Here is a 27704-nt window from a genome sequence, read left to right as displayed (position 1 = left end):
TATAAGTAAACCACATGCCTACCTACATCCTTTCTTCCTCCCCTACTATCCATTGTTCCGAGCAAAATGGCAGAAATCCCCTTTGCTTATTTAAAGTTTCTCTACCTGTGCTGTAGCTTACATCACCTCTTCACTACTCAGTGTCCTTGTAGTATTATTCACTCCCCAACTCATCTTCAGCTTTTCCCTCTCTACTGACTCCTTCCCGTTAGCATGTCTCTCCCTTCTTAGGCAACAACAGTGCCTCTAGCTTGAGTCCACATCCCCTTATCCAGCTACCTCTCTATTTTTTTCCTCCCCTTTAAATGCAAACCTCCAGTCAAGCACGGTGGCTCACGCCTATAATCCCAGCATTTTGGGAGGCTGAGGCAGGCGAATCACTTAAGCCCAGGAGTCCAGCCTGGGCAACATGGTGAAACCTCATCTCTACTAAACATACAAAATTAGCCAGGCATGGTGGCGCACGCCTGTAGTCCCAGCTACCCGGAGGCTGAGGCAGGAGAATTGCTTGAACCTGGCAGGCGGAGGCTACAGTGAGCCGAGATTGCCACTGCACTCCAACCTGGGTGACAGAGCGAGACTCCATCTCAAAATAAATAAACAAATCTAAACCTCCTAAAAGAGCTGTCTTCACTTCTTCCTTTCCATTTTTTCCTCCATATGTGACAATCAGTATTTCTACACATAACTTCACTCAAATGGCTAAAAAAATTCAATGAGCCCCTTTGGTTCCTACTTGAATTATCACCAATATTTGTCATATTTGACAACTTTCTCCTTCTTATCAGGATCTCTTCCTTTAGCTTCGTGACTCTACATATTTCTGGATCTCCTCCTGTATCTTCTTTTGTGACTCTTCTGCTGTCTGCCCCCTAAAAGTTAGTATTCCTGAGTTGTGTCCTGAGTATTTGTATAAGTGATCTATTAATAGATAACAAATTACCACAAATTCAGCAGTTTAAAACACCATCCACTTCTTATCTCTCAGTTTCTGTGGGTCAGGAGTCCAGGCACAGGTTAGCTAGGTCCTCTGCTCTGCTTTCACAAGGCTGAAATTAAGGTGTCAGCTGGCTGTGCATTCTCATCTGGAGCTCAGGGTCCCCTTACAAATGCATTCAGATGGTTGGCAGAATTCAGTTCTGTTTTTGTTGTAGTTGTTGTTGGCTGGGTTCATTTTCACCTCCTAGAGACTACTCTGAGATCCTTCCATGTGGCCCCTCCATCTGAGCAATGGAGAAGCTCCTTGTTGAACCTCTCTTATGCTCCAATCTCTCTGACTTATTTTTCTACCAACCGGATAAAATTCTCTTCTTTTAAAGGGCCCATATGATTAGGTTAGGCACGCTTGGATAATCTCTTTATCTTAAGGTCAATTGATTAGTAAGTTTAATTATATCTGCAAATTTCCTTTTGTCAGGCAACTTAATTGTGAGAATAACACCAGGTGGGGAACGTCATGGTAACCATCTTATAATTCTGTTTTCCACAGTTTTTTAAAAAAATATATTATTATTCTATATATTCTCCTGTAGTGATCTCATCCTCCTACTCAGCTTTATTTACCAGCTCTATGCTGATGACTCACAAATCTCTAACTTCAGTTCCAACCTCACTCCTGAGTCTTTAGACCTGTATCAACAACTCCCACTGTTTACTTAGACGCCCCACAGATATTTGATTTTAGAGGCTGAAAAATGAGTTCATCATTTCACCACCAGCCTGCCTTCTTCGTGGGTTCTCTCCCCCAGGGAATCATCTCCCAGTGTCATCTCTGACTGTATGCCCACTCCCCCTGCTACCACATCAAAACAACTTATACCAATCAATCCAACCTCCTAAACGCTCTCTAGTATACCTCCTTTTCTTGATTAATAAAGAAAAGGAGAAAATAAGAATAACTCTGCTTATTCCCTGTTTCGGCTACCTTCACCTCTCATGTGAATTATTCAACAACCTCCCAACTGGTCTCCTGGCCGCCAGTCTTGATCTCTGCAATGGACATTTGGATCTGCTTGTTCAATATCCATTCCAACCTCCTTGTGTTCCTTTTGAAAAATTAAAAACTACATGTCTTAGCTAGGCTTCTGGTTGCGATGTAGATTCCAACAACCAGGTGCACCCATGCAAGATTTGGAAGGTGGAAGTGATGTATCATGAACAGGGGGCCTGCTTCTGCTATTTCTGGGGCAAGCAGGGTTATGAAAGCATTTGGCTTTCAGTAACAGTTGTAGAGGGAGTCCAGTGTCCAGTCCCGAGCTACATGAGTGAAAAGCAGCAGTGAAAAAAGGCATCCTCTTTGCTGGCAACAGCTTTCTGATTTCCAGATCATGGCAGGGAAGTGATAGTCCTGGAGCCAGCAGTTACATGGAAACAGTGGCTTAATATTCCAGCTCACTGATCACAGCAGAGGCATCAGCTCTCCAGCAGTCAAGTTCTGCAGTGCTATTCTGGAAGGTTTTCCTGGAAGCTCAGCCCAGATTTTGCTCCTCCAGCAATTCCAATCATTTTTAAACTGCTTCTGTTTGTATGGTTTATTTTATCTACAACTGAACTCTGACTACAGTATATCCTATGATTTACCACATTTCATCCAGAGTGAGCTCTCTGAAACTCTAGAACTCAAATCCAATAATGGCATTGCCCTTGCTTAAAATCTTTCAATATCCTTATATTTTATTTATTTATTTATTTTTTATTTTTTTTGAGACGGAGTCTTGCTCTGTCGCCCAGGCTAGAGTGCAGTGGCCAGATCTCGGCTCGCTGCAAGCTCCGCCTCCCAGGTTCACTCCATTCTCCTGCCTCAGCCTCCCAAATAGCTGGGACTACAAGCGCCTGCCACCTCGCCCGGCTAGTTTTTTTTTTGTATTTTTTTAGTAGAGACGGGGTTTCACCATGTTAGCCAGGATGGTCTCGATCTCCTGACCTCGTGATCCGCCCGTCTCGGCCTCCCAAAGTGCTGGGATTACAGGCTTGAGCCACTGTGCCCGGCCTCAATATCCTTATATAAAGTCCAAATGTTTTAATCTTGTTTGAAAGATCCTGCATGACCTGGTCCTCCTATTCTCTGCAGACTCATCTTTACCCAGGAACCCTCTGGCCACACTAACCTTCCATTCAGGTACCTAAGATATGAACCCATCTGTTTGTCTTGGCAAATGTCATTCTCCCTAAATGGAACATTCTTGCCCTGTCTTCTCTTGAGTATCTCCCCCATTATTTTCCGATCTTGGCCTAAGGGCTTTGTCCTCCAAGAAACCTTGTCTGACTCCACCACCCACCACTACCGCGAAAACTCTGGGCTAGGCACTGTCCTGTGTGTTCCCACAGGTCCCTGGCCTTCCTAGTTTGAAACATTGTACTATTTGAAACTTCCTAGTTTGAAACATTGTATTGCATTGTACTGGGATTGCTGATTGTATACTGTGCCATCCCTCTTGTCCCTATTATAGTTTAAGAACCTGGTGAAAGTTTCCATGTCTAAGTTGTGCTCTATTTTACCCCCAGTCCTCAGTGAGCACCTGGCACATGTGTGCAAACTGAATGAAGTAATAAAGAAGGTGAAGCATTTTAAGCAGAAGGTTTAATCTCTATTGGATTTATGTTTTAGAAAAGCATGTGGCCATGTGCAGAAAGAACCACAATGGAATCAAGTGGAGGGAATGAGCTGAGATATAAAGTTCAGTTTGTTAGTCTGACCTAGTGCAATATTAGTGGGGATAGAAAGAAGGAGAATACTCCAGAAAAACTGATAACACTCAAGAAGTAATGAGACAGGGTCCATTAAATCTTATTTTTTTGGGGGGGGGGATGGAGTTTCATTCTTGTTGCACAGGCTGGAGTGCAGTGGTGCGGTCTCGGCTCACTGCAACCTCCACCTCCTGGGTTCAAGCGATTGCCCTGCCTCAGCTTCCCAGGTTCAAGTGATTCCCCTGCCTCAGCCTCCTGTGTAGCTGAGATTACAGGCATGCACCATCACGCCCAGCTTATATATATATATTTGTATTTTTATAGTAGAGACAGGGTTTCACCATGTTGACCAGGCTGGTCTCGAACTCCTGACCTCAGGTGATCTGCCCGCCTCGGCCTCCCAAAGTGCTGGGACTGTAGGTGTGAGCCACCGCACTCAGCCTAAACCTTCTTTTGGCACCTCAATTCAACTTAATTAACATTTTAGAGTACTTACTCTATGCAAAGCATTGCATTAGGTTATGTCATAAAGCATTTCTTAAGGTATTATCCCAGTTTCGGAGATCGCAAGGGTTTCAGTCAGCTAGTAAAGACATAAATACTTTAATACCAGGCAGAGAGGCAAAAGGAAGTAGAATTGAAGAGTTTATGTTTCAAGGGTAAGCAAGTGTGGTTTTTCAGTTTATTTATTTATTTGTTTGCTTGTTTTCGTCTAAAGATAACGGGCTAGTAGTTTCTGGGCAATAGACAGTGTCCCATGGTGGCAAGAACATTGCCTGGAGACAGAATATAGGAGTCTTACTTCTCCACCTGCCACTAACTGGTATGATCTTGAACAATTTGCTTAACTTCTCTGGACTTGGTTCTTCACTTGTAAAATAAAATTTTTGAATAAAATTACCTTTAAAATTCTATTATCTTATACATGTGTTAGATTTAAAATGTGTACAATATTTCTAAAATTTTTCATCAAATCATCTAATTAAAATGTTCATGTATTCTAAATAGTGCTTTAGGATAAATATTTTAACTTAGCTTTTTGTATAGTATTTAGAAGACAAGGATATAATAGAGTCAAAAATAAATCTCAACCTTTGGTTTTTTGATTCTAAGAGGTTGATGTTAATACTGTATTCACTTTTGTCAGTTAGGGACACTTTACCCAAATGTGATTGCCCACCATCCCACTTCACTTCCTCAGCCCTGTCAGCCTTATGATTTTTAAAATTTTGCCTTATCTATTGCCTATTATGAATGCTAGGCTTTGTCAGAGGAATGTAAAAAAGAGCCTTGAATCATTCTTTTTGCCCTCTTTGATAGACAAGTAGTTTAAAATTCTGTGCTCAGACTGTTTAACAATTCTTCTCAAATTTCAATGGAAGGGAGACATATAAAAGAGTGCAAAAAGCAGGATTAGAATCAAGTATCCACTTGAAAATTCACTTGCTCTTCCCATCACTATGCATGGCTCCTTCTCTTTGTAACTAAGTATGCAACAAGCTTTCAATAATGAACAGGAATGCTAGCAGCTGTAACAAATGAACCTCCGGGGGGGAAAAAAATCAGTGGCTTAATACAAAGTTATTTCTCATTCATTTCAAGTACAATTGGCAGTAGGAGTGATGATGGTGGTGGTGGTTTGTGTACTCCTCTTCCTTGCAGTCATTTGGGAACTCACCCGGGTGTCATCATCCAAGTGGCAAAAGCAGGTCAGGGGAGGGAAGGAGGGAGGAAGGAAACAGACTTTCCTGTGGGAGGTTTTTATGGGCTAGACCTGTCACTTTTATTCCTAGTTCGTTGGCCAGATCTCAGCTTCATGGGCACACCTAACTGCAGAGGAAGTAGTGCAATGAGGTCTAGCTGTGTGCTAAGGAAGAGAACGGGCAGGTTTTGATTACTACTTAGCAGTCTCTGGTCTCTGCCTTACCCCCAGGGCACATTGATTCTCTCTAGCTGTTCCCTCTGGACTTCTTCCTTTCTACCCCATGTCTTTAGTTGTTGACAAAATATTTCAGAGGTGACTCCTACTTGCCATGAGTAGTTGGGAAATATTTTTAAGGTAGTGATTTTCATCAAGTAAGCATCTGACTTTTATGATGCAACCTTCAAGTTTCCCTAAGCACTCCAATTTCTGCCTTAGAATATTACAGTGCGTTAGTTTGTGCAGGACATAGAATGACCATATGTCATTCTCAGTTGTGCATGTAGATTTAGCTTCAGGTGAATATAACTGGGAATATTACTCTTCTAATGTCCTTGGGTTTCATGAGGTCAGCGATTAAAAAAATATTCAGATCTCAAGTTTCCTTTAGACCATGAAAATTATATCACAACTTTCTAGTTGGATATCACAGCTTTTTTTGGTATAGAGCAATGGCTCTCAAAGTGTGGTTCCCAGACCAACAGCATCAGCATCACCTGGAAACTTGTTAGTAATGCAATTCTCAGGCCTCACCTCAGGCCTCCTGAATCAGAAACTATGGGAATGAGGCCCAGCAACCTGTATTTTCACAAGTCCTCTAAGAGAATATTCCAGAACCACTGGTTTAGCAATTTGGAGTTGAGTTAGATCATTGTTGAAGCATTTCACTTCAAGGATCGAATCAAGACATTATTTGAAATCGTTTGTTTAAAACATACAGAATCTTGTCTCTTATATTGCTGTGAATTAAGAGTGACATAGAAATTCATTGAATGAAAATATTGTGAAGAGCCCTGGGAGGTCATGAGAGCACATAGTTTTCAAACGTGTTGGTTACAGAAATCTAAGGTTCTATGAAGCATCTCTAGGGGTTTCCTAAAAGAAAATGTTCATACATTTGGTTGATGACTATTCTTTGACCATCCAGGGTTTGTCTCTAAAAGACTTGAAATTCTGTGTCAGAAGAAATAGAGCTTTAGGACCAAGTCAATATCTTATTTGTCTTTTTATTTTCATTACCTTACAGAGTGCCCCAGCATAAAGCAGATACCTAACAAACATTTACAATATATGGATGGATGGAATAGGCATCTCATGGATTCAAGTGCTTAAGTAACTTTTACTAATATTCTGGGGTCATTTTTAAAAAAATCAATTTGGATAGTTTATTCTAGTTGCTATTATAGAATACTGACTGCTTTATGTATGCTGCCAGTCTTTTCAGCAGTTTAGGATTTTATCTAGCAGATATTAAGAACAATGCCTCCAACTCCGAGAAAGGGGGGGGGGCAGAGAGACAGAGAGAGAAACTTATATGAAGATAGTGTTTGTTCCATTTCTTGAAATGTTTATAAAAATATGCTACTGCATGTTAATCTTTTCAGTGACTAACCCAGGACTTCTTCCTCAACCTTGGCACTAGTGACATTTGGGGCTGGATCATTCTTTGCTACGGGATCTGTCTTGCACATTGCAGGATGCTGGGCAGCATCCCTGGTCTCTGCCCACTAGATGCTAGCAGCATCACCTACTACTCCTAGTTGTGACAATCAAAATGTCTCCAGACACTGACAAGTGTCCCCCGGGAGGCAAAAGGGCCCAGGCTGAGAATCACTGCTCTATCCTAATGTTAATAGGGCAGTAGTAATTTTCCTGCATTTTATTCAAAGCTATGGAAACAGGCTTCGAGAAAGAGCATATGTTCCACATTTCTCTTTAGCTCATTGTTGAGGACTTTGGCAGTGACAGCTCTATCTATTTTGAAATGATTTGGTTCACAAATCCTCATTATTTTAGGCCATTTTTCTCCCTGGAACAACTTTATCTTTGGAGATGCAAATTCACAAACTCTAAGCATCTTTTTTACACTTTCTGTGATCTTCTACAAGTCTTCAGCACTGAATTCCGTTATTGGGCATTTTTATTTAATAATTTCTAAATAATCTATAGACTGGCTAAAGGAACTCTGCATAAGTCCATAATACAGAGCCAGCAACTAACTGAATGGTTTTTATCTCCTTCGTTACAATAGTTTAAAAAATTATTTAAGAAAAAACCTAAGTAAAATGTAATAATACCCTTTATTACTTCCTACGGCAAGATTCTGTCCATGGAAAGAAAGTCACCATTGCTTCCGGGATTTACTTCCCGGTATCTAAAGAATATGCTAACAATTCTAGTTCGTGATTTATTTTAGACTTTATCTATTTTCTTCCCTTTAGCACATGAGGATTTAGCATTATTTCAACCTCCCCTCACTTCTGCTCCTCCATAATATCAATATATTACAATTTTTCTTTAAATGTTTAAATGACGAGCTGACAGTGTATCCTGACATCCTTATCGACATCCTCATGTAAATGTTCCCTCTCTTATTTTCCACGTGGGTATGTGTTTTAAATAGTCCCTTTTAAAACAAACAAAAAAAAATTTAATGGTATTTTGAGAGAGTGAGAGGATAAAAGTATCTGGCCATCACACAATTAATAGGAAACTAAAATTATTTTTGAAAACTTTGGAAAGATTACATAAAAGTCTCAAAATGTTATTGTTAGAAGGTAAAGATTTCTATTTTCCCCTCACCTCTTACATTTAGCATAAATGACAGTGAAGCATTTTTTTCAAATCTAAGAAACAAGCATAAAATCTGATTTTTAATTTTTCATGAAACGAATTTTGTATATAATTCTTGTATCATTATTAATACCAATAAATCAGGACCATCTAGAAAACAAAAACAGAGGATTAGAAAAGATAACCAATTGACATGACAGATGAAGAAGATACTAGGTGAGAAGAAACATGTATATAACAAAGCCTACAACTGGGAAATTGTGGGAATCAAAGTCAAGCAGTTAATTACTAACAAAGATGGCAACCATGTTTCTTTTGTCTTTCACAGTGAATGCATAATTAGCACTTAATACTAAGACTAGGGAATAAACCATCTATAATCTACTGAAAAAGACCATCTGCTTCTATAAATTTTGTTCTCATACACTTGCCAAAAGAAGAGAACATATTAACAAAATAATGGGCCCTGCACTGTTAATTGCTAGGTTGTTTGCAGTTGTGCTGCTGCTATTAGAATTTAATAAGCCATTCCTTCTGCTAAATTAATAAGCAGCCAAGATTATGTAATAGCTGCTTTCAGCTGCTAATTATTTTTCCCACAATTCCTTCCCCTCCCTACCCCTACCCCCACCTTTTTTTGGCTAGGAGTAGGAAAGGAGACTGCCAGTATGTCATCAGCAAGTCTCCCGTCCTCATTTTCAGAGCCACAGAGCAACATTAGGAGGATAATCAGTTTAAACTTGGAGGTGGCTATCTCAGGAACCTTGAGGATGTAAGTGTTTTGTACAGAAAAAGAGAAAAGCAGCATTTGGATTCAGAGGGCGAGTTTTCATTGTGTAGCATTAAAGCTATCTTTTAACTGGTTAATGGCATCTGTTTCTTGTAGTAAGAGAGAAATGGGACATTCGAAAGTACCTTTGGGGCATGACTGGGTAGGGAGAAATCTGGTGGGGGCGAAGGGGACCTAAAGAACTACAGAAAGTCAGCTCTGTGCCGTGTGTCATCCGCTTTCTTTAATATTCCAGTATACATTAATCATACATGTTAGTAGGAGACTTTCCAAGCAGCATAGTAGTGCTTGAAAAGGGGAAGTATTACACACTTTTTTGTTTTGTCATACAAAGGCCTTTTTAAAAATGCCCCCCAAACTACTGTCTTAGTTTCATAGATACTAAAATGCACACAAAAAGAATATAATCCCTAATAAAGGATTCCTTTACATTGATTACATTTAGCTTCGTGAAAAAATTAGCATTTCTTTTTTTTACTTTAGGTCATTAAAAAAATTTTGGCGACTATACCCAGGAACCTCTGCAAAAGGGACATGGCCCAACAAAAGCAATTTTCTCGCTTCCTTTGTAGGAACCTAGGTGACTCGGATAATGAATAGCATGCGATATGGGAAACCCATGGCTCTTCAAGGAAGGTCACCTAATCCTGCGGGACTCCCCTTATCTGTAAATGACTAGATGATTCATCCATTCTATCATTCAGAAAATTATGAACATCCATTATGCCCCGGCATTACGCTCAGCATTACAGCTCTTAAAAAATTTATCATTTTATAGTCTTTATCAGTCAACTCACATTTATTGTTATACACCAGGCAGTGAACTAGACTGGGATGCAAAATGAATACAACTTAAGGTGTGCTCAATAAAGGCTAACGGGCATGTGGGTGAAAGAGGGAATCGCTCTTACAGGGTTTTAGGGTGAGGCTTCATAGGAGATGTGACATTTGAGAGCAAGGACATGCCAGGCACAGCAAGTCGTCGGCAGTGCTAAACTGGAACCCAGGCGGCTGGTGGGGCGACCCAGTGTGAAGGAAGCGGGATCTCGAAGGTGAGGTGCTGTCCGGGCTTTTCAGCCGAACGGATGGTAACTCATCCAGTCCGCAGCACCGAGGATGGGCGAGGCGAGCCCAGGGAACAGACTCCCGCGAAGCTTGGGGCGAAAGGTGTCTGGGCTAGGGCTGGAGCAGTGCAATGGGAAGGAGAGGCCGGATTCCGGACAATTTTGAGGCAGAATGATAGCAAAAGGCCCGTGAATGGGTGACGAGCTCCACGGAAGAGCTGACTTGTTTTTCCAGAGTTGCAGCACTCCCTCGTCTCCTCCCACCCTTGTCAGCCGTCACACCTCCCCGACCCACCCTCTGGGGACACAGAGAATCATTAGAGCTCAAACGTGGCTCTTCGCTGTCTGGAACTTCCCGGCCCCGCACCTCCGGCTAGGCTAAGGACGCTGCAGAATCCCGTCCTCCTATCATTAGACAGGCAGCATAGCCGCCCGCGCGCATCCCGGAGGCACCAGCAGGAGTGCGCGGGCGCGCGAGCCCAGCAGACGCCGCTTCCGGGTCACGTGGCCCGGCTTCCGGTTCGCACCACCCCCTCAGGGAAGAAGCCTCCAATCGGCTTCCTTGGATTCAGCGGTTACCTGCGCTGCCTCCGGTGCCGCTGGCGACTGCTGAGCCGCTTCCCGCGCGTCGCCTAGCCCGCCCCTCAGCTCGCCGCAGCCCCGGCTCCTCCCTCGTCCGGCCCCTGGGGCGGGGTCTGTCAGCTCGCCCTCCCCTCTCCGCCTAAGCCTGCCCTCCGCCAGCCGGGTCCCCTCCCCACAGCACCACGGCTTCTCTTCCTCAGCACGGCGACAGGGGCTTCCCCTTAGCCGCCGCCGCCGCCGCCGGCCGAGCTCCGCCGCGCCCGCGGCCCGCGGCCGCCGTAAGTCCCTGGGGACAAAAGGGGGCGCCGGGGATGGAGAGGGGGAAGGAGGGCTGGGCGCGCCCCCCGCCACCCCGGGCGCGCCCCGCGACCCCACCCCGAGTCTGCCCGGCCCGCCACTGGGTCGCCGCGCCCGCAACTCACTTCTCTCGGGGTCTGCGCCCTCCGCACCACTCCGCGCCGCGCCCGGGGATGTGGGGGCCAGTCCCGGGCTCCGCGACAGCCCCGCGGCACCTGTGGTTCGGGAATCGCCTCAAGTTTTGCGGGGCGTTTTTGGGAGGGGCCGGGGGCGGTGGCGGCCGAGGACTCTTGGCGCCCCCTGCGCGGCGGCGGATGCCATTGTCTGCTCCGCTCCTTGCCTGTCACCTCGCCCGGGCTTGGTCAGTGATGGAGTGTGGCCACGGGAGTGGGGGGGAGGCACCGGCGACGGCCGGACCCGAGGAACGCTGGCCCCGAGCCCGCGCCGCGGCTGAGCCCATTGTTTTTAATGCCAATCTCGAGGAATTGTGGTGCCCTGTGATTTGCGGCAAAATCAAAGCGTTGGTTTTTAACACGAGGGAAGGAATACTCGTGCCTTGCAACCGGGTTTCGTTCCATGTTAGGACATAATTTATTTTAAGGAGAATACATTGATTTTTCGTCCTGCAAAGTGGTAGGGCGGGTACAGGACCCTGCTCCGGACAGCCTTGAGCCCATACTCTTTGCAAGCAAGCCCTCACCCTTTCTGGTCACCAAGATCTAGGAATACGGGGTCCATTCTTTTCCAAGTTCTGGGAACGGGTTTGCAGTAAATGTCCAGTTGATGCTTCACTTGCTGCCCCCTTCGAATGCCGCTATCTTCAGGACTTGCACGGGAGGCACTTTGGTATCATCTAATAATGTCCTTGTATTTTGTTCCCCTGACGCATTTTAAGTGAGGTAATAAGACCATTTTAACTTTACTGAAGTTGAATTGCCACGTCATAAATTTCTAGATATCTTGTTGATACCTTTTTGGGTGGTTATAAAAAACGACGATAATTTATTACCGAAATTTAGGGCCCATTTTTATTCTACATTGGTTCTGTAAATTTCCCCTCCCCGTGTTCAAATTCAAGATGGTGTGGTGAATCTTGAGAATCATGCTTGAATCTTACTTGCAGTAACGCTGTTAAAGGAACTTACAGTGGTTAAAAGAAAAAAGGATACCTATGTGAATTCTGGCTTTAAATTACCTTTGTAGAAACGATACTTCTGTTTGCAGTTGAGATGACCAATTGAATTACAAAAAGCTTGGCGTTAAAAATGAAACATGCAGACTAATCAACACATTTGCAGATCACAAATAAATAGATACAAATTAAGTATAAAACACACTAGAATTCAGCATCCACTCTATCTGTAGATACTATTTTTTTAAAGTATTTCATGTAATGTTTCAATACTAAATCTTACTTAGCAAGTGTAAATCTTATTGTGGCCTTTTAAACGTTTGTTTTCTTTTTCATAATACTATATTAACTCAGTTCTAGATGTTGTACATATTTAAGTTGGAATGTTTTAAAAGTAAGATGAAAACATACTTTTTTATTAAGGAAAATTTGTAGTTATGGGATTTTTCGGTTAATATTTTGGATCATTCTGTTTTGCTTGAAATATGCCATCATAAACCGACGAGAGCATTCCAAGATATAAGCTACTGTCTACAAGTAGTTCACCCTGGAACTAGAACGGCCTCAGGGTGAAAAATAGCCGGTCTTCCGTTTCTTTCAAAAATACCCAAACCAATTGATGTCTACCATTCTCTTTTGATGCATATAGAGAGTGCGCAATGTATAGCACAGGTAGAAAATAGTTTCTTAAATTGAAAGAGAATAGTTTCTTAAATTGAAAGAGTGGTCTTTATTTTTCTTCAAAAATTTCACTTCAGCTTATTACAAATTTTTCTTTTTTCTCTTGCACACTCACCTCCAAACTTAACGTGGAACAGGGTGGGACTGGAAGGTTTGCATCTAGAGAAGATCTGTCCAAAAGAATTTCTTGCTATTTTAATTGGCATAGAAATATTGATGGCTAGTAATCATTTGTCATTTAAATGCCCCATCCCCCAAAGCTTCTCTGTGAAACACATAATCTTTATTGATTCAAAGTATTACATGTAATCTTGATTTTATTTATCTTAACAGATGCAGTTTATGTTGCTTTTTAGTCGTCAGGGAAAGCTTCGACTGCAAAAATGGTATGTCCCACTATCAGACAAAGAGAAGAAAAAGATCACAAGAGAACTTGTTCAGACCGTTTTAGCACGGAAACCTAAAATGTGCAGCTTCCTTGAGTGGCGAGATCTGAAGATTGTTTACAAAAGGTATAATTTTTATTTGTCATAAAGGTGAAATAGAATCAAATGTTAGGTCATTTAGGAAATTGCAGACTTTGGAGTGATGACATTTATAAATAATGATTAATAAAGATTTAGATGAAATAGGTTTAAGGTAAAACTTTGTGTTTTTAAAATAACTGGTGTTTTCACTGGTAATTACTGAGGCTGGAATGATAAAGGCAGGGAAATCATTTGAAAACTAGTTATATAATTGAAGGCATAAATGATTATTCATGCTTAATCATCTTTATAGAAGAGTTTAATGAATTCATTTCATTGCAGGGGAAAGTAGGGTCAGTATTTTAAATTGTGTGAGTAATTATCTGAATTTAGACAAGTATAGATAGTCTAATCCTTTTTCCCTGAAAATCTATAAAGCAGTGACTAATATTTGTCATGCCTTTTATCTGATTTTTAGAATCTTACGTATAAATACCTTGAATATGTAGACTATTTCAATCACATAAATGTTTTAAAAACTTTGTGTGTATAAGAGATCTGTTTGTGAGTAGTGTTTATTAACTTTAAGTACCCTTGTTGCTATGGTGGGGGTGCAGTTAAATATGACAGATAATTTTGCCAAGGACAGATTTTTTAAAATTTTGATGTTACAGAATTACTCATAGATTGGCTTTTAACACTGAAAATTTTTTCAATGCTATACATCTTTATTTTATAAACATCTGAATCCCTGAATACCCTAAAATAAATTTCTCAAGATTGTTCTAAGTAGGCTAAAAGAAATAAACTTTCTTCTTTTACAGAACATTTTTTGAGGGGACATTAACTTCATTCCCCATTTGTTTCTTTTTGAATTATTTACTGAATTTAAGATAAGAGCATTTCTGCATATAAAAAGTTCCCTTGTGTGGGGAATATGCATGGAAGTAACAGTTTGGGATAAAATGAGAGTGGGAGAGAAGTCTGGTTTTCTTCTAGGCTTCCATTTATTGCACTCCAGATACGGGTTGGATATTTTGTCAGGGAGATGGCTGGGAAGAAATGGAGATTACAAGACATTGAGAGTTTCTTAAATATTGAGGACTCCTCTTTATTATTGAATGATCTTTGGTGATTTAGTATCTTTGGGTGATTTTGTATCCAGTGTTTGGTTTGGTCTTATTAAAGATCATAGAAAAATCATATCATTTGAGAGGTGAGAGATGTTTTACAGTAATCTGGTCAGGTGATTTTGTTTTGTTTTGTTTCGTTTTAAGCTTTTTGCCCCATGGGTAGAACCTTAAATAAAATGACTGGAAGTGAGGCTGCTCCATGTGAAATCAGAAATGAGGATCCTGTATCCTGGCTCACTTGGCCTTTACCCCTCTGCACAGGAGACAGTTCCTGAGTTTAAAAACTGCCGTTGTTGATCAGACTTCAATTTTTTAATGAATGCGAATTTGGGAGAGGTGACTTATCTAGGGCCATATGCCAGTTGGTGATTGACCTGTGGCTGCAACTCAGATCTTAAGCTTGGAGGCAAAGATTTTAAACAGGGCTGGAAAAAGATCAGGTTTACATATCTTAAAAGACTGAACTGGGACAATGGATGAGGGCAGGAGGGGCTGAGACTGGCACCTGCAGAATCAGTAGGAGACTATTTGAGATCCTGAACCCAGGCGCTGGAAAGGAGGGCTATTACTAAATAGCCATTATCAAATAGGTAGGTTTGATAAGACTTGGTCACCTCTAGAAGTGGGAAGAACATGGGAGGCGGAGGCAGGAGAATCGCTTGAGCCCAGGAGTTAAAGCCCAGCCCTGGCAACTTAGTGAGACCCCGCCGTTTCTACAATAAAAACAAACAAACAAACAAAAATGTTAGCTGGGCATGGTGGCATGCACCTGTAGTCCTAGCTGCTCTGGAGGCTGAGGTGGGAGGATTGATTGTGCCTGGGAGTTCAAGGCTGCACTGAGCCCTGATTGGGCCACTGCACTCCAGCCTGGGTGACAGAGTGAGACCCTCAACAACAACAACAACAAAAAGTGGAGAGAGCAGCGAAGGAAAGGGAGGAGTGGTGTGATCTCCACATTTCTGGTTTGCTGATGGGGTACAAGGTGTGCTAGAGAACTCAGCTTATTTTGGGGCAAGTTGATTTGGGGATGTCTATGTGACTTTCATTAAGAGAAGCCTGATTTTCTGGTGGGATGTGGTTGGCATAGGTATGGAAGTCTGGGGAAAATAAGACAAAGTATTAGATCACCAGCATTCAAGTGGCAGGCAAAGGAGGTGAAGAAGGGACCTTCAGAGTGGAATGAGAAGTTTCACCAGTGCCAGATGTTGCATAAAGTTCAATGAAAGTGAGGAAGGAATCTGGTAGATTTTACGGTGAGCATTTCATATAATGCCCTTTGCCAGATCATTTTCAGTGGAATAGTGGAGATAGAACTCTCGATGTAATGGGGCGAAGTGTGAAGAGGTGGAGAAATTTAAATAGCATGTGTAGACTATTTTGGGGAACTTAGCTGTGAAGGACAGGAGACGAGGTGGTAACCACTCATAGACATAGGAATAGGGGACAAGGTTTTTTAAAAAGGTGTGAGAGGCTTAAGCTTATTTCTAGATAGGGGAAGGAGTCCCCCGTGTGGAGGAGGAAAATACCAGCAAGGCATTCAATCCCAGGAATGGGCTGTTATGGGAAGAAAGGAAAGCACTGCTTGGTGTTCATGCAACTGTCACTCAGCCTGTCCGTCCGTGTTGAGCCACTGCTTTTTCTTTTAAAAGCTACAAAGGGTATCCAACCCAACTCTGATACTTATATCAAGCACGTTTAAATAAAAGGTGGATTTAAAAAAATAACAGCTTTGTTGAGATATCAGTCATATACAAAAGGTGGAATTTATCAGCTCTTTCTCTATATGTTCCCCCTTCCATTTCATACTGAAAACCTCATCTGCTCTACCACTTATGGACATTTTTTTTGTGGTATAAAGAGGTGATTTGTTTTCCCTACTGGTGGAAGCGAAGAGCTTTTTAAGCAAGAGAATTACTGCTTAGCTCCTGAGAAATTTTGGACTGGGACTTTTGCTGTTCATATCAGCAAGTGATTTTTGTTGTTTTTGTTAAATTATCTCATCTACATTCTTCATCCTGAGTATTTGGCATACAAATTCCCCCTTTTGAGGGGGGAATGATGGATAAGAATAATTAATATTAGCTGAAAAGACAGACTGAAAATCTGGGGACTTAAGTTTTGTTCCCTTTGTAACATTAGCTAGTTTTATGACTTTAAACAAGTCACTTTGTTTCCTTATCTCTAAAATAAATGTTCTTAAGGATCCCTTAAAGACAGAATACTATGCTTTTTTGATTCCTGTTTTGTGTAGCATTTTCTGGAAGAGTCACTGGATTAAGGTCTTTTAAAATTAATTTAAAAACGTATATATCTCCAAATTACTAGCTTGAGAATTTGTTAAAGAATAATTATTGGGCCGGGCGTGGTGGCTCAAGCCTGTAATCCCAGCACTTTGGGAGGCCGAGACGGGCGGATCATGAGGTCAGGAGATCGAGACCATCCTGGCTAATACGGTGAAACCCTGTCTCTACTTAAAAATACAAAAAACTAGCCGGGCGACGAGGCGGGCGCCTGTAGTCCCAGCTACTCGGGAGGCTGAGGCAGGAGGAGAATGGCGTAAATCCGGGAGGCGGAGCTTGCAGTGAGCTGAGATCCGGCCACTGCACTCCAGCCTGGGTGGCAGAGCAAGACTCCGTCTCAAAAAAAAAAAAAAAAAGAATAATTATTGATTTTCTTTACTAACAGAAGAATTTTTAATGACATACCAGTGAGTATTGAGAACACTTTAGCTACAGTCACCCACAGTCAGCTGATATTTAGCTGATATTTAGCTGACTGCGGAGAAGTCATGTGTTTTGAATATAAGAATAGGCACTTTCAGATGTTATCTGAGTGCCAGTAATTAGAGTAAGCCTTAATCCACTGTGCTAAAAATAACCGAACATACCTTTCTTCTTACTAGTCTATTATTAATTTTACTTCAGATTTAGACTTACAAATAGGCACTAAGAGAACAAAATGAGCTCATTATTGAATTTTTAAAAACCATTTGGTCCTAAATATAGGAAGTACACTTCAGGTTCTCTTGGTAATCTTTTACTAAATCAGTATGACATTTTTTATTTCTCTCCTCTTCAAAGCTCTTAAAATATTGTTTTGAGCATATTTTAATTTTTGCCAGCTATGGGATTACTTTAATGCAATTGCTGGCTATAGTTTTTAATGTAAAACTTGGGCTCTAGAGTCAAATTGCAGTTCCTAGGCAGGTTACTCAAACCTGGGTCTCTTATCAATGCAAGTAATAATGGTATCTCATGGATACGGTTGTTGTGAGGATTAGAATGGTAAAATATGCAAAAGCCTTAGCTAACATTTAGTGTCCCATGTAGGGTGAGGATTCAGTGAATGGTACTTAATTATTATGCTTCTGTTTTTTCTTTCCCTAAGCTTTCTGGAAAGAGGTACATTATTATCCTGATAGCTATCTGTTCACCTACACCAAAGAATTCATTAATTTGATTATTCTTTTTTCATTCTGAGTGAAAGTAAACATTACTGGCTGGGGCTTAGACACATCGTTCCTGATGATTTTTAAATTAATGCTTCCAAGTGATTCATGCAGTTTAGGACCTTTGACTAGTGTTTAAGTGCTTTTTATTTGTAAGGAAAGAGACAGTACTGTGGATAAGGAGCAAGGATGGTAAGAGCATTAGATTGTTTAATAGTAGCATGAGGAAATCTTAAATAAGAGTAAAAGGAATTTTACTTGAAATTGTTAGTAAACTTTGTATAATAAATTATTTAGCATTCTGTTCCTATCAGCTAGTCATATCGTTTTTAATCTACCATTTTTATGTCAGTCCCTTTAATCTTTAGTTTTCTTAAATCAGGGAATCTCATGTATCATTTATCAGTTTCCCCAAATTCAAAGTTCTATTTAATGAGCATGGGTTAGGGAGGATGGAGAGTTGGAATACTCCATTCTCTTTTAAATAGATAGACAAAAACAGAGTAGTGATGGGAAAGAGAGGGAGCACTTTGTTAAAGTTGGCATTGATGCCCTGTTTTGTCTTCCGTGACTTATTCCCTTCAAATGATGATAAATGAACACATGTGAATACCTTCTCTCAATAAGACTGCAGGAGCCCCACCGTTTTAAATAACTTACTGAGTGTGGAAGACACGTAGAGTAGACATGCACAAAGTCATGATAAATATGCCAAGTGAGTTTGTATGATACAGTGGAAAAAGGCCTGGAGTTAAGGTCAAAAGATCAGGTCTCTTTATCCCACTGCTAGCACTTGTAGGCGCTGTACTCTTAAGCCTCATTTTTTTTTTTTTTTTTTTGGTCTTTTTTTAATCTGTAATCAAGGATGAAAGATAGTACTTGCTGTTGAAAACATCAAATAAGATGAAATGTTTTAATAATGAAATTAATGCTGTTGTGTGAATACTAGTTATTTTCATACTAAGGAGCAAGAATTCATTGAGACTCAAAACAGGTTGTTCGTGTTATTCTGTATACAGTATTATTTTACATTAATGCTACGAGCAGTAACTGCCCATTGTGTTTTCTAAAAATCAATTAAGTGATCTTAAGTGAAAATTATAATCTCCACTGAGATATTCTATGTTTAGCCTGTCTTAGGTTTTTATTTTCTTTCTTTTCAAAAGGCTTAAGTACATGTAAACCATTTTAAAATGCCCTTTTAATCCTCCTCAAAGGACTTGCTGTGCCTCAAGGTTGAAGTTTTGCTTCCTTGGATCAAGCATCACCTGATTCCGTATGCTAGAATCCTAATTTGAAGGAAAATATAAGTTTCCCAACCTTATTCCCTCTTCTAGGGTAAATAAACTACACTTCAGTTCAACAGTGTAGAACTTGGTAAATTTGAGGACAGGTCTCTGTTTCCCTTAAGTGATAGGAACTTTCTGTTCTCTTTCTCTAACTTCTGTAATAACGTGGAGCTGTTGTTCTTTTCGTGTGGTTTATTCCACAATCCTAGAAACCTTTTTAAAAACAATTATATGCTGTTAGAAGTCAAGAGCATAGTTACCCTTGGGGATGGGAGGTTGTGACTGGGAGAGGGTAGCAGAGGAGTTTCAGGGTTCACTAGTGTTCAGCTTCTTGATCTGGGTACTGGTATATAGTTGAGTTCACTTTGAAAATTTATTGAGCTTGTAGGACTTAAGGTCTTCTCTGTGTGTATATTATACATATTCCAATAAAATATCCCAAAATATTGACCTCATCTTGACATTATCTTCAACAAGTCCTCCTTCAGTTGAAAGGTTTTGTTTTCTTCTCTGTACTTATAGTTTGAATTAATCTGTTATATATTTTGTTTTAATTAAGTAAACTTAGGAAAAACCTGGGTCTACTGTGTTTTAAAATGTTTATAGAAAAGAACCTGAAAGGAAGAAGGGCAAAATCACTTATTCTTTCTAAGTGGTATGATTATTTTGTTTTTTTCTTTTTGCTTGCCTATGCTTTTCAAAATTTCTCTTATGCATTTATTACTTTTGTAGTGTACGAGAAAAATCTGTACTGTTGTGAAAGAAGAAATAAACTGTATAAACTTGGGGCCTTTCATAATAGGATATGAAAATATATTTAGAAAACATGATTACAGGGTAACAGTTTTTTTCACATTTGTACTTCGTTACAGATATGCTAGTCTGTATTTTTGCTGTGCTATTGAGGATCAGGACAATGAACTAATTACCCTGGAAATAATTCATCGTTATGTGGAATTACTTGACAAGTATTTCGGCAGTGTGAGTAGTATTTTATTTTAGGAATTGAATGCCATAGTATTTTTTGGAACCTTTTCTCTAACAAGTTTATTATTTGGTTGTCTTGGGGATTCTAACCGTAGGAGAGGGCGGGAATGATTATTTCTTGTCAGTGGGCCTGGTCAGTTCCTAACTTTCAGAATTGCTGGCCCTGCAGACGTAACTCATTTAATTAAGATGGTGAGGATGAGGTTTAAAATAGTGAAATATGAACAAGTCCAACGACAAACATTAATATCCTGTAAGTGCTTAGTATAGAATTTAGATTTGGTTAGCAGTTCTGATCATGTTACCCAGGAAATATATGTTTAAAGATCAGTTTTTATGGCCGGGCGCGGTGGCTCAAGCCTGTAATCCCAGCACTTTGGGAGGCCGAGACGGGCGGATCACAAGGTCAGGAGATCGAGACCATCCTGGCTAACACGGTGAAACCCCGTCTCTACTAAAAAATACAAAAAACTAGCCGGGCGAGGTGGCGGGCGCCTGTAGTCCCAGCTACTCGGGAGGCTGAGGCAGGAGAATGGCGTGAACCCGGGAGGCGGAGCTTGCAGTGAGCTGAGATCTGGCCACTTCACTCCAGCTTGGGCGACAGAGCGAGACTCCATCTCAAAAAAAAAAAAAAAAAAGATCAGTTTTTATTACTAGAAATTATTAAGTTGCCCACATTGGGAACATGCAGAGCCCAATCTTATTTAGCTGGCAGGAATATGTTTTCAAGTACTTGAGATTTGGAAATTAAGCTTATTTAAACCGGTGATACTTAGTCATATTTAGAAAGAGTTAAGATTGATTCACTCTGATTCGATTTTATTCACTACCTGGTAGTGAATAAGCATCTTCTGCTTCTGCAAGTTTTAACAATTTTTTCTTTCCTTTTTTTTTTTCCTTTTCAGGTCTGTGAACTAGATATCATCTTTAATTTTGAGAAGGCTTATTTTATTTTGGATGAGTTTCTTTTGGGAGGGGAAGTTCAGGAAACATCGAAGAAAAATGTCCTTAAAGCAATTGAGCAGGCCGATCTACTGCAGGAGGTAAGCTACTTGTTCTCTTCACTAGGCACTAGCATGTTTTGCTCTTGCTGGGGAAGTCTCAGTCATCATTCTTACAGTTTCAGAAATTACTCTGAAGCATGCTTGGCATGTAGTGTCCATCCATTTGCAGTTTATTGACTGGAATATGTGTCAGTCACGTCAACTCAGTTATCTATGGATGGATGGTTCAGTTTGGAGATGGTCTGTCGGTCAGGCCTCTTCCCGATGGCCCTTTTTGGACCCTTAAACACTGGAGTCTAAACCTTTAGAGGACAGACTACTTGAAGAAGGGAAAAGATTGGCTGAAAGTAGCAGTAGGTTGAGAACTCTCCGTCTGTTGCTTCAAATTGTTTAAGATAACCCCCTTTTTCATTAGTGTAGATAATCAGGAGTTGACTGTGAGATTATGACATTTTAATTCCAAATTGGCTCATATTTTTACCTCATGTCCATTAAATGCAAAAGTAGCCAAGCAAATGATAGTGTTTTCTAATTATACTTTTTGTAGAAACTTCTAGTTTTTTTTTGCGTTAGCAAAACTAAACAGTATTTGCATTTCTCTTTGCTCTTCTTAAATAACAAACCATGTTCTGTCAAACTGCATTTTTGTCTTACCTCCATATCCCCAGATGTGTAACTCCCTTTTCTTTCTAATTACCATAGTCATCTTGGGTTAATCGTGCAGTTGATGCTGATGTACCTTCTATTTCTGAAGCTTAACATTTCATAGATAAGACTACCTTTTTCTAAAAACTTACTGATACCTTAATTTAGATACCAAATTGAATTATGCTTTAGAGCTAATTGTGATTTTTATCATATGGAAAGCTTACAGCATGAGAAGTGATTAGTAAATACTGAAAAATGAAATGTGTTTTCACTAAAGTAGTTGTTAAGTGTGTGTGTGCATGTATATAAAAGTCTTGAATATTTTTGGCTCACTGGTTCATTTTCCAGAAGCATTGAAAATATGGTTTTGTATTTCCAGTTTATTTTAGTCCCTTCTTTGTTACATACTTGTTTATCAGTTTGTTCTTGTCTTTTTTTAGTCACCAAAGGAGACTTTAAGTCCCATTTTTTAGCCTTGGATGCATTCAGTTTTAAGGGAATGAAATAAGGGGAGAAGAGTAACTTACTTTCTCCATTTTAACTTCTTAACTCTTGGACTCTTTGAGGAAGGGAAAGCTATTTGAGAATCTCACTGCATCAGTCACTGACTAGGACAGTTGTGGGGATTGCTTGAAGCTGAGATGACATCATCTGAATAGACATCTACTAAATGTCAGACAATACATTGTACACTTAATGATCTTGTAGTTATCAGAAGAGTGGTTAAGGTGCCTGCAAAGGTGAAGTATTAGATTGGCAACCCTCATGCCATCTACTCTTCAGTAGTGAAATGAACACAGACCCTTTGCCTTGTGTGTACAGTTTGCGACAGTGGTTTACCAATTGATTGAAAATGTTATTCTAGAGGTTTGTTTTTAATATCAGGTGTGCTGACTATAAGCATATACTCTACTATTGTAAAATTGGTTTTTAAAGTTAGTATCTCCTTATTTTGCTGTTCACTTATCAGACTTTTTTAAAAATTAGGTCAAAACCAGGATTAGAAATTGGGAATTTTTCATATATGTCTTCCCTTGATTACTTTCATATTTTGTCACAGATCTGTATTCTGCTCTGTCAGAACATGGCATTTCTTCCAAGTTTTCCCATCATTTTCTGATTAATTACATTTGCTTTAAAATGTATTTAAAGTTATTGAAGTTCAACTTTTAATTTTAATATTTTTCCTGGAGAGTAAATTTTTGTTTGTTTGTTTGTTTAAGATGGAGTTTCGCTCTTGTTGCCCAGGCTGGAGTGCAGTGGCACGATCTTGGCTCACTGCAACCTCTGCCTCCTGGGCTCAAGCGATTTTCCTGCCTCAGCCTCCCGAGTAACTGGGGTTACAGGCTTGCACCACCATGCCTGGCTAATTTTGTACTTTTAGTAGAGACAGGGTTTCACCATGTTGGTCAGGCTGGTCTCGAACTCCTGACCTCAAGTGATCCGTCCCCCTTGGCCTCCCAAATGCTGGGATTAAAGGCATGAGCCACCGTGCCCGGCTGTGCCTAGATTTTTAAATGCTACTGGGAAATTGCTGTAGACCTTAGAATATGACAGCAATGTTAAGTTTACCATAGAGCATATATTTAGTATTTAATATACTAGAGGATAAAAACATTATTGCAGATCCATATTTATTTGTGTGTGTATATGTACATATGTATATATATTTCCCTATGGGAGTATTTTAATAGTTAATGTTGTCCTTCTGTTTGAAGTACTATTTTTATGTCTTTTTTTCTTTTTTTGAGTTGGAGTTTCGCTTATCACCCAGGCTGGAGTGCAGTGATGCAATTTCGGCTCACTGCAACCTCCGCCTCCTGGATTCAAGCAATCCTCCTGCCTCAGCCTCGCAAGTAGCTGGGACTACAGGTGCACACCACCATGCCCAGCTAATTTTTGTATTTTTAATAGAGACAGGGTTTCACCATGTTGGCCAGGCTGGTCTCAAACTCCTGAAAGGTGATCCACCCACCTCGGCCTCCCAAAGTGCTGGGATTACAGGCGTGAGCCACCGTGTCCGGCCTATTTTTATGTCTTTAATTGGAGAAAGTAAGTGTAGAAAGAAAAGCATAGGATGACTATGGTTGGTTCCATGTAAAATTTTCCTTACCCCCTTGTAACCTTTGTTTAAAATAAAGAAATGACGGCCGGGCGCGGTGGCTCAAGCCTGTAATCCCAGCACTTTGGGAGGCCGAGACGGGCGGATCACAAGGTCAGGGGATCGAGACCATCCTGGCTAACATGGTGAAACCCCGTCTCTACTAAAAACTACAAAAAACTAGCCGGGCGAGGTAGCGGGCGCCTGTAGTCCCAACTACCCGGGAGGCTGAGGCAGGAGAATGGCGTGAGCCCGGGAGGCGGAGCTTGCAGTGAGCTGAGATCCGGCCACAGCACTCCAGCCTGGGTGACAGAGCGAGACTCCGTCTCAAAAAAAAAAAAAAAAAGAAATGACTACTGTTAATTACAGTTCTCTTGTCTTTAGAAGAAAGCTGTGGTCCTACTTCTCTTCTGTGACTACTTTTACATTGCTTTGTACACAAACGAAACTGAGTACTACATTGAGACATTGTCTATTTAGCAGTCTGAGTGAACCATTTTTCTTAGCCATGTAGGTCTTGGGGAAGCAGTAGGTGGTGGTCCATTCTGAATTTAGAGTGAGAATACATTGTAGGTTAAGGCCATTATGAAGCCAAGCTCAAGTCTGTGTGGAGCAGTAAGGCTTCAGGTTATTCTGTTCCCTTAATCAACATACTCTGAAAAGAAATGCAGGAATGACAAGATGCATGTTTCCTAAAAATAGATTCATTTATATTTTTGATGCATGATACAGGTTTACATCTGTGGGAGAGTATTTGAATATTATGTTCATAAAATAGCGAGTGGAATAAGAGAAAAAGCACTCCACAAACTGCTGGAAAACTTTTTGTTTTGGATACCATGACAACAAAAATAATTATGATGGTAACTAATGCTTGAGTGCTTGTATGTGAGGTCCTGGGCTCAGCAGTTTGCTTTAAGCATCCTGTGCTAATCCTCAAGACATCCTATGAAAGGTTAGAGGTAGCCTAATGAGAAAGTGGAAGCTCAGTGAGGTTCCATGACTGGTCTGAGGTCACCTGGTTAGCAACTGGCAAAACCAGGATTCTAAACCCAGATCTACTAGGCTTCACAGCTGTGTAAAATCTTAACCACTGTGTACTCCCCCCAACCCCAGTTATGTATTGTCTTGGTATATATATTTTAAATGTTCTGTTTTAGATATGAACTTCTTTGTTTCTCAGTCATATAGTGAGAAATTCATAATTCTCCCAGAGGTTTTTCTATGTGGAAAAGACAGTGCCATCTTTGACTTCTTAGACTGCAAAGTTTTATTGTCCAGATTATCAGCAGTTGGAATTTTTTATTGGATATGTAGATATAAATAATACTTTTCAACCTATTTCTTGTTGGATTGATCAAAATGCTGGATTTATAACTTTTTTGGTCTTACAGTTTGGGATATAGCATTCACTTAATCAATTTCGTGAAATGATTCTGCTTCCAAAATTGTAAATATAGCTGTGAAGATCTCAATTCAGACTTACATTTGTAGTAGAAGTCCTAATTGGTTAATTTTAATCTAATTTTTCATGTATCATGATTTTTCCACTGAGTGTCAGGTCTTTTACTTGAATTGATTATTTCTAAGCACCAAAGATGACTTTGAACTTATATCTGTTGGCTTAAAGGTATATGCAAATCTCAGTGATTTTGATTTTTTAAAAATTTGTGAAATATACATTTCTATCCTTAAGAATGCTTATTTTCTTCAGAAAAAATTTTTTAAAAATGTCTCTTACCCAATTTGTATAAACACGTAGTTTAAGGTAGTCCTTCATTTTATAGCCAAATAGGGAAGAGGGTCAGTGGATACAGATTTTCTGTTAGCCTATTACAGTCAGTAATAAAAATGTAACATTAAATGTATATTCAAATAATAGTTGCTAAAATATTAGCAGACATTGTGATTAGATAATAAAGATATCTTTTTTTATTTTACTTCATTACTTGGTAAATAAGGGATTAGTTTTGACATTTCTAGACCAAACTTCATGTTTATTCCTTTTGGTGTTTGGTTGTATGAATACATAATTAGATTTGGGGGTAGAGCCCAGAAATTGGCCCATTATCCATTTTTTAATGTTTGGCTGTCTTAACATGCCACTGGTACTAAAGTTGATTCTTAAAGTACAACATGCTGAAATTCCTAAATTGATATTCTTTGCAATACTTGGAATACTTTTCCCCACCACCTATTTTAAGCTAGATTTTTGGAGGGATAGGGTGGGGGTGGGATGTAGTTGGATTTGTTTAAACATACACATGTATAATGAGAAAGGAAATAATAGCATGGCTTTTTTTCTGTAAAGTCAAGCACTTACCAGTTTTTCTCTGCTCCTTAATTTTATAGAGCCAGAATGAAGAATGGGGAGGTTTGTCTGAGGATATCTTATGATAAAGAGCAGTCTAAGGCTTTAGTCCCTTTGATCCCCAACTTATTTATTGGTAACTACTAAATTTACCATTTTTGTGGCATGGATAAAATGGAGTGCTATGCAAATACTGTTGCACGTGAGATGATTTCTAAGTCCTTGCTTGATCCGTGAAGATCAAATAGCTAAATACTGGGCATTTGGGCTTTAACCCTTAGCGGTTGATGCATGATGATGTTGATTAGCGCTTTGAGATGTGTCAACCTTTCTTTTTTATACTAACAGCATCATTTTGAAATTTGTGGTGTTTCTTTCTTTTGAGCTTTGTTTGCTGTTGGTATTTTTTCTCACTAATCTGTGAAATGCAAAATAAGTGAGGTACCAAAAGCAAGCATTATACTCATGAATTTGCTTTTACTTTGAGATGATCCACTTTATGAATAGATTTACTGGATTTGCAGCTGTTTATCTGCCTCATCTAGAAAGTGGTACTCTACGGAGGATTAGTGCTGCTAAAATTGATTTGTTTTAGTGCTGGGGGCTGCATGATATATCTTAGTACTATGCTCTATTTTTGTGAAAGTAATAATCTGTGGGACTGCATACAAATGGAAAGGTAAGACTCAGGAGAAAAGTGATTTCTTTTAAAAAATGAAGCTTTTGTAACAAAATTATTTTAATAAGTACTTTTTGAAGTATTGAATAACATATCTTTTAATATGAAGTTTTGGTTTGATATAATTAAGAGTATTTGGGCTGAGCCCGGTGGCCCATGCTTGTAATCCCAGCACATTGGGAGGCTGGGGCAGGTGGATCGCTTGAGCCCAGAAGTTTGAGACCAGCCTGGGCAATGTGGTGAAACCCCGTGCTTACAAAAAGTTAAAAAAAAAGACTAGCTGGGCATGATGGTGTGTGTCTATAGTCCCAGCTAATTGGGAGGCTGAGGCGGGAGGATTGATTGAGCCCAGGAGGTCCAGGCTGTAGTGAGCCATGATCATGCCACTATATACCAGCCTGGGTGGCAACAGAACTAAACCTTGCTGGAAGGAGAGGAGAGGAGAGAGAGAGAGAGGAGGAGAGGGGAGGGGATGGGAGGGGAGGGGAGGGATATTTGGGTGTGCTAGTCAAACTCGAGAATATCTTAAACTGTTTTAAAAAACGAGATGCTTCCAAATATATACAATAATGTCATTTAATAGCAAAAAGCATTTTGATATAAATCCTCTTAGAATTTGCTTAAATAAGACAAACTTGTGTAACTCCTTTGTAATTACTACAGTTCATGTTAAAACCTTCAAGCCTAACTCTTTCTTTTAACTTGGGTTTAAAGTTAACAAGACTATAGTCTTTTATTGCCAGTGTACTTTAGTTTTTTATAGGTAAACTCAATCAGGGTTTATTATAACAAATTCTGGATAAATGAAGTTTGATTACATTAATGCTTGAAATGGAAATGCTTGAAAAGAAGGGCAGAAAGCAGGACAAATGTTGCCTTTCATTTTACATTTAATAAGAAACAATTTGG

General features: G+C 40.0%; 1 protein-coding gene across 5 annotated transcripts in view; it reads left to right on the top strand.

Moving 5' to 3' along the window:
• Positions 1-10574: 10574 nt before the first annotated feature.
• AP1S2 (adaptor related protein complex 1 subunit sigma 2) overlaps positions 10575-27704 on the top strand; it is a 30321-nt gene continuing 13191 nt past the window's right edge. For 3 of the 5 annotated variants that reach the window (XM_030933697.1, XM_030933695.1, XM_030933696.1), the window contains exons 1-4: positions 10575-10896; positions 13062-13240; positions 19938-20046; positions 20958-21095. In XM_030933697.1, the coding sequence (XP_030789557.1) occupies positions 13062-13240; positions 19938-20046; positions 20958-21095 (426 nt within the window). In that variant the 5' untranslated portion in view covers positions 10575-10896. Of the gene's footprint in view, positions 10897-13061; positions 13241-19937; positions 20047-20957; positions 21096-26157; positions 26253-27704 lie in introns of all 5 variants that reach the window. The other 2 variants (XR_004058314.1, XM_030933698.1) reach the window with 2 other exon arrangements.

This window comes from Rhinopithecus roxellana, chromosome 7 (assembly GCF_007565055.1).
Source record: "Rhinopithecus roxellana isolate Shanxi Qingling chromosome 7, ASM756505v1, whole genome shotgun sequence".
Taxonomy (NCBI): Eukaryota; Metazoa; Chordata; class Mammalia; order Primates; family Cercopithecidae; genus Rhinopithecus; species Rhinopithecus roxellana.
This window is presented reverse-complemented; position numbering and strand designations above follow the sequence as displayed.